The 15,484-nt window shown below is 52.2% G+C and overlaps 1 protein-coding gene across 1 annotated transcript; it reads right to left on the minus strand.

The window, feature by feature from the left end:
- Window positions 1-4,927: 4,927 nt before the first annotated feature.
- On the minus strand, window positions 4,928-15,230 carry KMT5A (lysine methyltransferase 5A). Its single transcript, XM_024758585.1, has 6 exons — window positions 15,032-15,230; window positions 11,724-11,943; window positions 11,247-11,334; window positions 8,644-8,703; window positions 6,850-7,040; window positions 4,928-6,123 (listed from the first exon to the last, which is right to left on the minus strand). The coding sequence occupies exons 1-6, from the start codon at window positions 15,147-15,149 to the stop codon at window positions 5,913-5,915; spliced, it is 888 nt and encodes a 295-aa protein (XP_024614353.1). The 5' UTR covers window positions 15,150-15,230; the 3' UTR covers window positions 4,928-5,912.
- Window positions 15,231-15,484: the final 254 nt, after the last annotated feature.

Raw genomic sequence — 15,484 nt, forward strand, 5'->3', positions numbered from 1 at the left:
CTCACCTCATCCTGTCCACCTATGTATGTTGCCTCACCTCACCCTGTACCCCTATGTATGTTGCCTCACCTCATCCTGCACACCTATGTATGTTGCCTCCCCTCATCCTCTACACCTATGTATGTTGCCTCACCTCATCCTGTCCACCTATGTATGTTGCCTCACCTCACCCTGTACCCCTATGTATGTTGCCTCACCTCATCCTGCACACCTATGTATGTTGCCTCCCCTCATCCTCTACACCTATGTATGTTGCCTCACCTCATCCTGTCCACCTATGTATGTTGCCTCACCTCACCCTGTACCCCTATGTATGTTGCCTCACCTCATCCTGCACACCTATGTATGTTGCCTCCCCTCATCCTCTACACCTATGTATGTTGCCTCACCTCATCCTGTCCACCTATGTATGTTGCCTCACCTCACCCTGTACCCCTATGTATGTTGCCTCACCTCATCCTGCACACCTATGTATGTTGCCTCCCCTCATCCTCTACACCTATGTATGTTGCCTCACCTCATCCTGTCCACCTATGTATGTTGCCTCACCTCACCCTGTACCCCTATGTATGTTGCCTCACCTCATCCTGCACACCTATGTATGTTGCCTCCCCTCATCCTCTACACCTATGTATGTTGCCTCACCTCATCCTGTCCACCTATGTATGTTGCCTCACCTCACCCTGTACCCCTATGTATGTTGCCTCACCTCATCCTGCACACCTATGTATGTTGCCTCCCCTCATCCTCTACACCTATGTATGTTGCCTCACCTCATCCTGTCCACCTATGTATGTTGCCTCACCTCACCCTGTACCCCTATGTATGTTGCCTCACCTCATCCTGCACACCTATGTATGTTGCCTCCCCTCATCCTCTACACCTATGTATGTTGCCTCACCTCATCCTGTCCACCTATGTATGTTGCCTCACCTCACCCTGTACCCCTATGTATGTTGCCTCACCTCATCCTGCACACCTATGTATGTTGCCTCCCCTCATCCTCTACACCTATGTATGTTGCCTCACCTCATCCTGTCCACCTATGTATGTTGCCTCACCTCACCCTGTACCCCTATGTATGTTGCCTCACCTCATCCTGCACACCTATGTATGTTGCCTCCCCTCATCCTCTACACCTATGTATGTTGCCTCACCTCATCCTGTCCACCTATGTATGTTGCCTCACCTCACCCTGTACCCCTATGTATGTTGCCTCACCTCATCCTGCACACCTATGTATGTTGCCTCCCCTCATCCTCTACACCTATGTATGTTGCCTCACCTCATCCTGTCCACCTATGTATGTTGCCTCACCTCACCCTGTACCCCTATGTATGTTGCCTCACCTCATCCTGCACACCTATGTATGTTGCCTCCCCTCATCCTCTACACCTATGTATGTTGCCTCACCTCATCCTGTCCACCTATGTATGTTGCCTCACCTCACCCTGTACCCCTATGTATGTTGCCTCACCTCATCCTGCACACCTATGTATGTTGCCTCCCCTCATCCTCTACACCTATGTATGTTGCCTCACCTCATCCTGTCCACCTATGTATGTTGCCTCACCTCACCCTGTACCCCTATGTATGTTGCCTCACCTCATCCTGCACACCTATGTATGTTGCCTCCCCTCATCCTCTACACCTATGTATGTTGCCTCACCTCATCCTGTCCACCTATGTATGTTGCCTCACCTCACCCTGTACCCCTATGTATGTTGCCTCACCTCATCCTGCACACCTATGTATGTTGCCTCCCCTCATCCTCTACACCTATGTATGTTGCCTCACCTCATCCTGTCCACCTATGTATGTTGCCTCACCTCACCCTGTACCCCTATGTATGTTGCCTCACCTCATCCTGCACACCTATGTATGTTGCCTCCCCTCATCCTCTACACCTATGTATGTTGCCTCACCTCATCCTGTCCACCTATGTATGTTGCCTCACCTCACCCTGTACCCCTATGTATGTTGCCTCACCTCATCCTGCACACCTATGTATGTTGCCTCCCCTCATCCTCTACACCTATGTATGTTGCCTCACCTCATCCTGTCCACCTATGTATGTTGCCTCACCTCACCCTGTACCCCTATGTATGTTGCCTCACCTCATCCTGCACACCTATGTATGTTGCCTCCCCTCATCCTCTACACCTATGTATGTTGCCTCACCTCATCCTGTCCACCTATGTATGTTGCCTCACCTCACCCTGTACCCCTATGTATGTTGCCTCACCTCATCCTGCACACCTATGTATGTTGCCTCCCCTCATCCTCTACACCTATGTATGTTGCCTCACCTCATCCTGTCCACCTATGTATGTTGCCTCACCTCACCCTGTACCCCTATGTATGTTGCCTCACCTCATCCTGCACACCTATGTATGTTGCCTCCCCTCATCCTCTACACCTATGTATGTTGCCTCACCTCATCCTGTCCACCTATGTATGTTGCCTCACCTCACCCTGTACCCCTATGTATGTTGCCTCACCTCATCCTGCACACCTATGTATGTTGCCTCCCCTCATCCTCTACACCTATGTATGTTGCCTCACCTCATCCTGTCCACCTATGTATGTTGCCTCACCTCATCCTGTACACCTATGTATGTTGCCTCACCTTATCCTGTACACCTATGTATGTTGCCTCACCTTATCCCTATGGGACGGGCGTTACTATTATTCCCGTGGTTCACCCAAGCACGTGCCAGCACAGTGGGGCTAAGGGGCTTGTCTAAGGCCCCAGCTGGAAAGTGATAAAAGTGGGACTTGAACCCAGGTGCCAAGGCCAAGACCACTCTGCCTCCCAAGAAGAGTCGGCAGTGTTCAAATGTCTGATCCAGAATGCCATCTCAGCAGCATCTTAGATCGGGGGGGTCCTGATTCCTGTTAACGCTGCAGCCCTGACTGGTTGCTGCCCTCTTAACAGCAGGGAGGGAGGAGGATTTCTGCACCTTGGAGGAGAGAGCTGACTTGGGAAACGAACCCAAGCATCCTGACTTCAGAACCGCAGACGCTGGGGTGTGGCCGCAGGAGCGCCAGAAGCTGAGTTCTTGGAGCCGGGCCCAGTGTGACCACAGACAGCAGAGACACGGCCGCTCCCACACTGCAGGCTTCCAACTCCAAACCCAGCCCCAGGAGGAGCAGGCTTAGAGGCAATATCTATCAGTCCTGGGCACTTGTAAACAGGGAATGATAGAAAACCACCCAAAATTTTCATCCTAATAATAGCTAACATTGATTACTGAGGATCATCTATGCGCAAGTACTTTTTATGTCTTAAACTCATCCAGTCCTCACCATCACTCCGACACAAGCACCAGTGTCATCTTCGTGTCACCGGGGAGGAAGGTGGCACGCAGGGCGGTTAGGTAACCCGCCCAAGGTTACACAGCTGCTAAGTGGCTGGAACCTGAGGTTCTGTTCCAGGGCCGAGCACTTGGCCACCAGGCCACACTTCCCCTCCAACGTGAGGAGGTAGTAATACGTGACGACTGAATCCTGTGGAAACCCCTGCAAGGCAGGTGGGCAGAGGCTGTTCCGAACCTGATGGACAAATTTCAGAGGGTAAGTGATTTGTTCAGGGTGACAGCTGACAAATGCTTAGAGCCGATCGATGCTGGGAATGGATCTTCCACCTGTAAACCAAGGACTCTACCCACCGTCCCAACCTGCCTCTAGTGCCTGGGGCTGGGGGAACTAAGCCTCTCAGGGGCGGTTGGTGGCGTGTGCGGTGGGGATGGCGATCTGGGCTGGCGGTGGGGCGGGGGACAGGACGACTTCCAGCACCACTGAGACGCCTACCTGAGAATCAACTCTAGCACGTTAGAAACAACAATGACAGTTACAACAGCTAAAATGTATGCTACTTGCCAGGCATTGTTCTAAGGGGGCAACATGTTTAACTTTTAATCTCCACAAGCAACCTCTGACCCCCCCCATGATAAAAACGAAGACTGTCCCCTAGGAGGACAGTCACCAAAACTGATTCACACTGGTGCGTAGCCCTTTGTAAAATAAAACGGGAATTCCCTGGCAGTCCAGTGGTTAGGACTCCGTGCTCTCACTGCCGAGGGCCAGGGTTCAATCCCTGGTTGGGGAACTAAGATCCCACAAGCCGTGCAGTGTGGCCGAAACAAAAAGCAATACAAAACCCAAAAAATGCAACCTTTTTTCTGCCTCTGCCTTGTAAAAAACAAACAAAAAACACAAAAAACCAGAATGACACACGTAGCCTCGCCTGGCAATAAATATTTTAATTTTCATTTCATTTTTATGATGACAAATAATTTTCAAGTTTATTTCCTTTTTTTTTTTTTTAAATACAAAGCTAAACCACAAACAGGTACAACCAAGACATTTTATCTCACATTTACACACTCCCATCAGATCCTCCTCCAATTCACTGACCACTGACCAGGCAAGTGTGGGGTGGGGGGAAGACTTTCTTAGGTAGCACCGTCGTGAGACCGGGACAGGGGCACTGAAGTTGAGGACAGGCTCTCATACCTGTCTCCATTCACATTTACCTGGGAGCAGGGGGCCAGGAGACCCCACGTCACAGCTCCAGAGCCCCAGGCCCCTGAACTACAGGTTAACAGAAAGTGGGAATCGGTTGCCCTTTGGGAGGAAGCTACCTGCTGCTCTTCCTGCTGTCACAGTCGAGGTGAAAACTTTACCCTTAGCCGTGATCCCTGGGCCGCTGGGCCCGCCCGCTCCCCTGCACTCCAGCAGCTGGGGTGGGGACCCTGCATTTCGGGGCTCGTAGGCTCACCCTTTGGTTCATGGCTGCATCTTCACAGGAAGGACACCAGGGGGTCTGACAAACAAAAGCCTTGACAGCAGGTCTGGAACTTTCAACCCAGCAGAATCAGGTTGGGGCGGGGGTGGGGAGATGGGGGATTGGGTAAGTAATTTCTGGTCGCACTACAAAACTTTATTTTTGATTAGAATAGTGTACCATCTCAAATCTCTTCTACAGAAACAAAACCAAAGGGGAGAAGAAAAGCCAAACTAAAAAAAAAAAAAACCCAAACAAAAACGCAGCCACGTCACTCACTTCAAGACCTATATACATGTAAGTTGTCTTCTGTGGTTTCTTTTTTTTCTTTTTTGTTTTTTGATTTTTATTATTTTTTTTTAAAATAAGCTCAGTGTTCACATTTCTATAAAGAAATTAACCCAGTTTCGGGAACCCCTGCCCGGCAGGGCTAGGTAAGCAGTGCTTGTTCCTGCCCACATCTGCTTTGATTCCCCGCCCTGATGATTCGAGGTGCCCAGAAAAGCGGCAGCTCGTGGAAGAGTAAATCTAGGCCCGGCCCGTGAGCCACCGGGTCAGTAAGCTTTCGAGAAAGCAGAGGGGAAGACTATCTTACTGTGAAACCTTTTTAAAAAATATTCATACACTTTCACGTGCGCCTGTCGAGATGTCAGGAAAACAAGAGCTTGGGAACATCCCGTCCAGGCCGTGGGGAGGCAGCTCTTCCTCGCGCCCGCCTGGCACTGGGACGTCAGGGCTGAGGAGGGGAGAGAGTCCCGGCTCCTCGGGTGGACAAAGGCGCATCGCCCAGCTTCCTAGTTCGTGTTCGACTCTTTCCTCTAAAACCTGTGCTGAGTCTTTGACTGCATGCACGGGAAGCACAAACGTTTGACTTGTATGCAAAAAAGGTACAAAAACAACCAGAATATAAAAGTTTTGGTAATATAAGGCCATCTGTTCAAGTCCACCTTGGAAACCTGTAACAGATATTTAAATACTACAGTGAAAAGGCATCTTAATATACTTTTTTAAAAACATCTGAAGTAATCTGCTAAGATTAAATGTGTAAAAAAAAAAAAGTCAATTCCCTTTGAGGGCACTTTGTCCATTGAAGAAGGGAGGGGGGAGGGGCGGGGCCGTGGGGTTAATGCTTCAGCCAGGGGTGGGCTTCGATGGAAGCCCGGCTGCGGTCCCCATAGTCATACAGGAGCTCCTCCCCAGCCTCGATGTCGCGAGAGGCAATGAGGATGAGGTGAGGCACGCCGTCGATGTCGTGCAGTTTGGTTTGGCAGTTCCCACATTTACTGTGATTGATCAGTCTTCCCAGGCGATTTGTCTCTCTGGTTGCATCCACGCTGGTGGGGAGGGAGGGCGACAGAGGATTAAATTGATAAAGAGGGTTCTGAACCCAGTCAGAGTCATGCTTGCTCTCAGCTCTGGTGGGACGGTTATTTAGGGCCACGTTTTTGGGAAAGCAAAGTAACTCAAAAAAAATATCTTTAAGAGCTCAGAGAGGCGCTCGGTGTGGGGGATCCGAGGCAGGGGGCAGGCCTAGACGGGAATGCAAAAGGCTCTTTGTGGAAGTTCTGCATAATAAATAAGTGAATAAAATTCAACTATGTTGACAGTGGGGGGAAGCCGTGCGGGTGTGGAGGCAGGCAGTACATGGGAACGCTCTGTACTTTCCACTCAGTTTTGCCGGGAACCTAAAACTGACCTAAAAAGTACAGTCTATTAAAGAAAAAGCAATCAATGACACTGCCACACTGGGGACAGAGAAGTCAGCAATTCCCAGAGCTGTTCTGGCCACGGGTCCCAGAGGAGAGGCCAGGTGAGCCCCTACGCAGGCTTTCATGAGACTGGTCTACGTCTTGTCCCACGAGACGGCATCCAGAACCGCTCCGATCCCCAAAATTAAACATGGGAAGCGGGGGAGTGGGGGAGCTGCATCCCAGCTTTGAAAAAAGGCAGCAAGGACTAAACAAGAAGGGGGAGCAGGAGAGTCAGGATGCCCTCAGTGGCCCTCTGGCCGGACCTCTGCCGGGGCGGGGAAGAGCCACTCGAAGCACTAGGGGACTTACCAGTAGGTTTTGCTCAGATACTGAAAATAGTACATGTAGCAGCCCGTGGAGGGGTCTTGCGCGTACAGAGCCTCCCGCTTCTTGGCGTCGGTGATCTCGATGAGGTCCCCGTGGTATTCCACCACAAACTCGCCCCGGGAGAACTGCTTGGTGGCGATCACGCCCCTGCCTTTGCCGTCAATGAGGTCGATCTGTTGGGTGGTGCCAAGAGGGAGGGTTGGTTCATAACAGCAACAAACGCCACAGTGCCGCGCCGGCTTCCAGGGGGCGGGAGGCTTGCACCGCGTTCTCTGAACAGCTTTACTGCGGCAGGCCATAAAATTCACTCATTTCACATGTACAGTTTGATGGGTATTAGTCAACATATACAGCTGTGCAACTATTGCCACAATCCATCACCCCAGAGTTCCCTCATGCCCAACTGCAGAGCCTTGTCACGCCAGATCCTGAGAGATCTGCTAGGTGGGTGCTGCCCCATTTTGCAGGTGAGAAAACGGGATTAGAGAGGCGGAGTTGTGTCCACGGCCACAAAGCTAGGAAGCTGTGTAGCACAGACTCAAATCCACGTCCTGGCCTCTTCGGGGGAGTAGTAGGACCCAGTGTTCTGAGTCTCTCCTTTATCCCATAATTAACCCTCCTGGGTTTCTCCTCACTCCATTTTAAATGGAGATGGAGGGTGATTGCTTGAGGAGTCCAGACTTAAATTCAGATCCTCCTAGGGCAGCGGTCCCCATCCTTTTTGGCACCGGGGACAGGTTTCGTGGAAGAGAATTTTTCCATGGACGGGGGTGGGGACGTTCAGGAGGTGATGCAAGTGTTGGGTAGCGGGGATGCGGCTTCGCCCGCCTGCCCGCCCGCCCGCTGCTCACCTCCTGCTGTGCGGCCGGGGACCCGGTATTGGTCATGCAGCCCAGTGGTTGGGGGCCCCTGCCCCAGGGGACTCCCTGGCGGTCCAGTGATTAGGACTCTGAGCTTCCAATGCACGGGGCACAGATTTGATCCCGGGTCAGGGAACTAAGATCCCGCAAGCCGTGCAGTGTGGGCAAAAAAAAATTTCAGATCCCCCTCAATGGTGGGTGGAAACTGAAGCTTTCCAACCCCTGGGTCCTAGTCCAGGGCCATCTGGCCACCACTATGGAGACTTGCTCCCCTCTCATCCACCCAGTGTGTCTGAAATATACGAAGAGAAAAGCAAATCTCCTGGGCATTGCCATTTCCCAGGAAAACAGTCTAGAAAAATTTGATCAGTTTGTCCTTTTAAAAGTTTCCCTAAGCATCATGCTAAATGAAAGAAGCCAGATAAAACAGGCTACACAGTCTATGATTCCATTTGTATGAAGTGTGCAGAACAGGCAAACCCATAGAGACAGCAAGCAGACTGGTAGCTGTCAGGGGCTGAGGGCAGGGAACGCCGAGTGAGTGCAGATGGGTTCGGGGTTTCCGTTTGGGAGGATGAAAAAGTTCTGGAACCAGACAGAGATGATGATCGCACAACTGTGACTGTAGGATGTGACTAACTGTGCACTTAAAATGGTTACCACGGTAAATTTTATGTTGCATGTATTTCATAACCTTTAAAAAGTTTCCTCAGGGCAACATCTCATGTTTCCTTCGTGAGGCCTTCCCTTCAACGATACTTTTAGCATTTGGTCCCTCAACAACCTGTAACAGCCCTCCTGGTCACAGTGACCATCAGAGGGTTAAAGCAGCGCAGCTCCTATGTGAGCCTCTGCACCAGGGAAGGTACGACTTCACAGCCTTACCTTCCACGCAGTGGGCCCTGCGGCCCCTTACCTTCATTCCTTCTTCTTTCCCACTTTCAATCAATTCGTCTATTCTTTTCCTTTCTTCAGACTGGGTGCGGAGGAAAGAAAAAATGCGACGTGCATCAGCATTGTCTCCGAGGCCATTCCAGGAGCCCCGGCCGCCCGCAGGTCACTTGCAGTTGGCCTCCAGGGCATTGGTCCCAAAGGATGCCCAGGCCCCCAAGCCCCCATCCTTTCCTCAATGCCCATCTGAGGCGGGCCATTCGCCACCTGGGGTTTAAAGAGGCCAAGAGGGAGACAGTGGTGGCCCCAAGGGCAGAATCGGGCTTGTGGCTATGTTCTGTTTGGCCCACGCAGACTTCTAGAAAATAGCGAAATTGCTGACATTTAAAAATCAGGACTCTGACTTCATATGGCAGCAGCCAGGGCCGTTCAGAGGCTGCGCCCTTTAGACGGGGGGCGTGTGCCCACCGCCTGCTCACTGCGGAACCTTCTGGCCTAGAACAGTGCCTGGCACACAGTAAGCCCTCAAAGCAACAACAGCCCCCCGCCACCCCACATGCACACACACAGCTACCTTGTTAAATGATGAATCAGTTACAAGTGTGCAGAGACAAATGGGAGTAATCGTGGGAGAACTGAGATGGGCGACGGGGGACTTTCCTGCCGTGACAGAACAAGGCAGAGGAGACAAGCTGAGGAGAGCCGGGGCCGTGGAGGCCCTGAATGCACGGCCCTGAGTTTCACTCTGGAGGCTCGGGGGTTTGGGGCATGTGAGCCACCAGCTCTGAGCGTCCTAAAGAGGATTCTGGCAGCAGCCCACGGGGGACCCAGGGCCTGAGTGGGCGGGAAGGGAGCAAGGTGTTGTCTGCGGAGCTCTTTGTCTGTCTCACCCCCGCTGCCCACACCCAGCCCCGGGCCTCGGTTTCGGCCGGCCCCGGAGGGCAGGCAGGTCAGGCCTGACCTCACCCCTGAGACGAGGCCCAGCTGCCCCGCCCTCGGGCTTCACCTCTGCGGTCAAGAGCCGCCACCACCCTGGCAGCCACAGCCCAGCAGCCCGGCAGACAGCTGCCTCACCGTCCTGGCCGGCGCCACCTGGCCGCGGTGCGCATGCGGCAGAGCCAACACAAACGGCGGCAGGCACAGCGTGTCTCTCCCTCGCCACTGGCTCTGCGTCCGGGGACAGTGTGAGCTTCACTGTGCCGCCCGCTGCTTGCCGCCCGCCTGCTGCAGGGTCCGGCAGACCTGCGGCGCACCCTACTGCAGCCTCCACTGCCCCGACAGAGAGCCCCCGTTGTTGTTGTTTTTAATTAAAAAGGCCAACTCAGCTGCCGCCCCCCCCCGCCCCGCCCCACAGCCCAGAGCGGCGCCTGGTGGAGCCCCAGCCTCCCTGTGTGGGCGCGGCGGCTCTGAGCTGGGCTGGGCGGCGTCCCGGGTTCTGGGGGCTGGCACCGCCTCGCCCTCTGCAGTGGCGTCTCTACGATGACCTCACACCGCCTCCCGCTGCAGGCAAACAGCTTGCAACAGCTTGTTCTTGGCTGAAAGACGCTGCCTTTCTAAGGAAATAAAGCCAAAGCTTCTCTCTAGGGGGAAAGATGGACCTCCCCCACTTTTTAAAGGAAGTCCTGCCAGTTCAGAGGTGGGGGGGCGGAGAGAGGCTAGATCACCATCTGTACAGCCACAGCTCTCACATCAAAAGGCTGAAGGGGTCTGTTCCAGTTGAAAGGCCAGGCCCCCACCTCCCTCGTGGGGGGCAATCCTGAGCGCTACTCCCAAGCCTGAGGGTTATTCTGCCGCTCCCGGGGTGGGAGGGTGGACAGAAGCAGCCGGGGGCTGCAGGGCCCGGCCATACCCTGGGTTTCCCTAACAGAAAGGCAATAACCACACCTCACTGCATCAAATATTGATCACCTGTGCACAGCTCAGCACTCTGCAAACACGGCAGGCAGGGGCCTCACAGCCCAGTCAGCCTTCCTGCCTGGTTTTCGCACGTTCTGAGGGACAGTGGCTGGGTAGGAAAGAGCAGAGAGGGGCCCCAGGAAGGGACAACACGGGGGAAGCAACAGTGACGATAGTTAACAGGTGCTCAGTGCATACCAGGCACGGTTCTAAGTGTTCTACGTGCATTAACTTAAGAATGTAGCCCTCCCAACAACCGCACACGGTACTACTTTATTATCCCATTTTACAGACAGGACAGAGAGGCACAGAGCGGTTAAGTAACTGGCCCGACGTCATACAACCAGGAAGCGGTTCCCAAGCCACTGCTCTTCACCACCTCGAGACATGAAACTTCTGGACAGCAGAAAAACAAGCCTCCCAAGAGCACGCAGCCCTCATGGTCCTAGGCTCCAATGGCCCTGCCAAAGCCACTTTCATGGTGAGTCCTGACTTTCCAGGCCACATGCTACAGGCGACAAGGCTCCTTCACAGAGGCATCGTAACTAAGCTTCCTGGTGACCCAGAGCGTTATGACGGCCCCCACCAGATCAAGGAGAATATCGAGGCCATGGAGGCCAAGAGACTTGTCCCAAGATGATACAAAGCGAGCTCAGGCTGTGCACGGCAAGCACTGCCCACTGGGATGCCCTGCCCCTTCCGAGAGCCGGAATCAAAACCACGTGACTCTACCTGCAGCTCAGCTTTGCTCTTCCTGGAGCTCCTTCGAACAGGGTAGAAATCTGTGAGCTTACGATTCTGCTGCGTTTTTCCTTGAGCTCTGGGGTGAGAAAGGAAGAGGAGAAAACAAGTATTAGCACCGAGACCGCATTCACGTCCAGGAGGCACACAACCCCTGAGCAGCAGGCACCTTGGAAGCCATGTCACTTCAACACCTCTGTCCACCGTGGCCCAGGGTCACTCAGGCTCACCTGCCCACGGGGGCCTCAGAGAGAGTGTCAAAGACAGGCTGCCTACTCTCGGCGGGGAGTGGGCTCCTGAGCTCTGGTCCCATGACAGACCAAGATGCTGACAAACAGTGGTGTCCCCGGTGGCGACTCAGGAATCTGAGCCTTGACGGCTCAAGGGGCTGAGAGGGTGGGCGGCCTCACCCCTGCCGGCACTAGGCAGGCTGCCCTGTGTTAGGGGTGGCCTCCAGGGGGCACTTACTTTTTCCTGGGAGCCTGTTTGGCCCTGACGGGCTTTTTCAGGGCTTGCTTGGCAGCAGCTGCATTGGGAGAATCACAAGACGAGGTCGGGGTTTTGGGAGGTTCTGTTGCTTCAGATTTTTGGTTTGGAAAAGGGGCCAGGGGACCTCTCCTGGCGTCTTTGATCTTCTGTTCCTCGGCCTTCATGGAGCTTCGTATTGCATTCCCAGAGTTTCTTTTCTCTGTGGGCAGAAGGTGGGGGGAGACAGGCTGACTCTGGACCCGCCGGCTCCCGCTTTCCAGCCCTCAGCCGCATGCTAAGACAGGCTTGGAGAGAAGAGAGGGGTGGGGCATGTTGGGCAGCCGTGCCCTTGGGCTGTTAAGCCTGGTGTCCACTAACCAGTATCTTGGGCAAAGCGTCTGGCTTTACTTTTTGACCCAGACACTGGGTGCAGCTTTTGGTCTTCTGCATCTTTTTTTTCTTTTTCTAGCTTTGTTGAGGTATAATTGATAAATACAATTATAAGATATTTGAAATGTTATACCATGATGAGTCAACATATACATTGTGAGTGGATCCCTCTCATCTAATTAATCAACACATCGGGCCTTCTGCATCTTGAGGGAAAGAGCCCTTGAAGCAGAAGCACCTCGGCCAGCAACACTGGCCTGAGGGCTCGACCAATGGCTTTTCAGGAAATGGGCTGCAGACCCCAGGGAAAAAAGCTAAATTCCTAAAGGGTGGGCCAGTGTTGGTGGACAGGAGTAAGGCAATAAAGCAGAACCTCTCCCCAGCAAAGACCTCTTCCCCAAGAGCTAGCTGCCTAGAGTGATTCATTTCAGACTCGTTTTCTTTCTTTTTTTTTTTTTTAAATTCCCTGTTCTAACAGGGTCGAAGCCCAGTGTTCACAGTGGTTCCCAGCACGGTGCCCCGACACCAGTCAGTGTGTTGTGAGGGACGTCGCCAATGACTTGTTACTAAAAATAGTTGTGGAGCACCAGTGTTGGACTATTTTTTTTCAAAAGAGATTTTATTTTTAACAGATAATTAAATAATACATTGCTGGTGGGAATGTAAGATGGTGCAGTCACTTCGGAAAAGAATTTGGCAGTTCTCCAAAATGTTAAACATAGAGTTACCATATGACCCAGCAATTCTAGTTCTAGGAATCTATCAAGAGAATGAAAAGCAGATTCTACACAAAAACCTGGATATGAACGTCTGCAGCAGCTTATTAACAGCCAAAAACTGGAAACAACCTGAACGTCCATCAAATGATGAATGGGTAAAGAAAATGTGGTACATCTGCAGGATGGAATATTATTCAGCCACAGAAAGGAACGAAGTACCGACACAGGCTACAACATGGATGAACCCTGAAAACATTATAATGAGTCAAAGAGGCCAGACACAAAAGGCCACGTATTAGATGATTCCATTTATAGGAAACGTCTGGAATAGGCAAATCCATAGAGACAGGAAATAAATTAGTGGCTGCCTGGGGCTGGGGCAACGGAGGAATGGGGAGCGACTGTGAATAGGTACAGGTTTTCTTTTTGGGGTGATGAAAATGTACTGGAGTTTAACAGAGGTGACAGTCGCACATATCTGTGAATATGCTAAAAACCACTGAATCGTACCCTTTAAAATGGTGAACTTCAGGATATCAGAATTATATCTCAATAAACAAAAGAGAAAAATAAATACATCAGCACCCATCCAGACCATTCTTGCTCCTTGTACGCCCTCCTGGGTGGAGGTAAGGCGTCAGGCGTAACCCTACAAGTGGGTGGTGCTCGTGAACATCAGCAGTCATGTTGAGTCTGCATCAAGGCAGGAAAAGGGTCTAGAATCATGGACAAGAACCTGGACCTTGGGGTCTCCTCCAATGTTCCTCCAGCCCCCAATTCTGACTGTCACCATGTAGTAACACTACGAGTCACATCAGCTAGCTTGTGCCCCGTGTCCCCATTTAGGACAATCTACATCCTGCCCCGTTCCAGAGGGGACGTGAGACTGGCTGAGTGCCATCTCAAACGAGGCCCTTCCCCAACCCAGTGTGGTGAGTGCTGTCCTGAGTGCTGCCTACGCTGAACTGCGGGGAGGGGCAGGCCGTGATGCTCGCAGCCCAGTGGAGAACAGGCTGACTTATGGAGCACTCACAAAGCCGCCCCCCACTCCTTTTTTTTTGGCCGCACTGCACGGCTTTTGAGATCTTAATTCCCCCGAACGGGGACTGAACCCGGGGTCCAGGGCAGTGAAAGAGCCGCGTCCTAACTACTGGGCCACCAGGGAATTCCCTCACAAAGCCCATCTGCACCTGCTCTTTAACTGACCTTCAGAATGGTCCTGTAGGACTCCTCTCTCTCACACTGTACAGAGAGAACGGAGGCTCAGAAAAGAGTAGCAAACTGCCCACGTCCCTTCCTTTGATAAATGGCAGAGCTAGGATTGGAACCTTTAAAGTCATATGAAGTAACATCACCCTGTGTACCAGGGGGAATCAGGCAGAGGGCTGGCTCCTGCCCCTGGGTCTCAGATCTGGCCCAGAGGTTGGGCTACCCCATCCCTTACGGCACTTTCTGTTAACGAATACAAAGCTTCCTTGTACGGAGCTGCTGATAGCCAGAGTTTTGCTTCTCTAAGGCAAGGTTTAATCAGAAGGGAGCACGGTGAATTGGGGAAAGCTCACGTGCACTGGCGCCCCCGCCCCACCCTCAGCTTTAAAAGGGAATATTTGGGTTAGATCAAGATGTGTAAGAGGTCTCAGCGTGTTTTGCAGGGCCAGACAGAATTTTCAATAACCATTAATTTTCTTGCTCAATATTTTAACCCCAAATCTCATTCCAGAGTATGCTGCTCCAGAGACTAGCACTGAACACTTGAGTAGAAAGAAACTTTAGAACTGAGGTCAAGGCCACCTCATAAAAGGGAAGGAAATCAGGTCCTTAGGTTCACACGACTCGGCGGGAGTGCAAGCGCCTGGTCCGGACAACCTAGACTCATAATTTCTGTACTTTCAGCACCTGTGAGCCTCTCTAACAACAGGCCAGGTGCCGTATTGTTGCAACTTGGCAAGATAATCAAGCCTGAAGGACACGCTAACTCTTGTGAAAGCAGGGAGAACCTGTCAGACCAACAGGGCACACGCCCTGGAACAGGCAGCTCTTTCCCCCTTGTCTGTGTTTCCCAGCAGCAAGACCAAACATGGTTCAAACCTCTTGAACTTTGGCTTGAAAAGGCTGGATAAAAATTTAGCACATTTACATTATTCTGCAGGATGCGAGCGGGCCAGCTACGGTCAGAACAGGGCCATTTCAGAGGCTTACCGTCGCGTTTCCTGTAGATTCCGGCTAACGGCTTCCCCTGGCATTTGACTTCGTGATGTGCAACTGAGTTCTCTTCCTGAAGGGGGGAACGCATTCCAGAGCATTTGTTCGGGCTCATGTAGGTATAGATCTTTGACTGCCCGGTAAATACATTCTCCTAAAACGACAAATGCATATTCTGAAAGAGGCTTGAAGAAGAAGATCCCACAAGATTTAGGCAGCCAAGGGGGCAATCAGAATACAAAAGACAAAAAATAGACAACATCTCTCAAAAACTGGGCTACTCCAGCCCCAGCAGAGCAGTGGAAGGTTCAGAATCCCCCAGGTCCAAGTCCGTCTCTAATTCCGTTCGCTAAGGGGGGACATCTGGCCAGCAGAACCAGCCGTCCACAAAAGTCTATATAAGAAGGAGGCAACCTACCCGTAGCAAGGAGGTCAGAAGGACCAGGGTAA

This window comes from Neophocaena asiaeorientalis, unplaced genomic scaffold (genome assembly GCF_003031525.2).
Source record: "Neophocaena asiaeorientalis asiaeorientalis breed wild unplaced genomic scaffold, Neophocaena_asiaeorientalis_V1.1 scaffold77, whole genome shotgun sequence".
Taxonomy (NCBI): domain Eukaryota; kingdom Metazoa; phylum Chordata; class Mammalia; order Artiodactyla; family Phocoenidae; genus Neophocaena; species Neophocaena asiaeorientalis.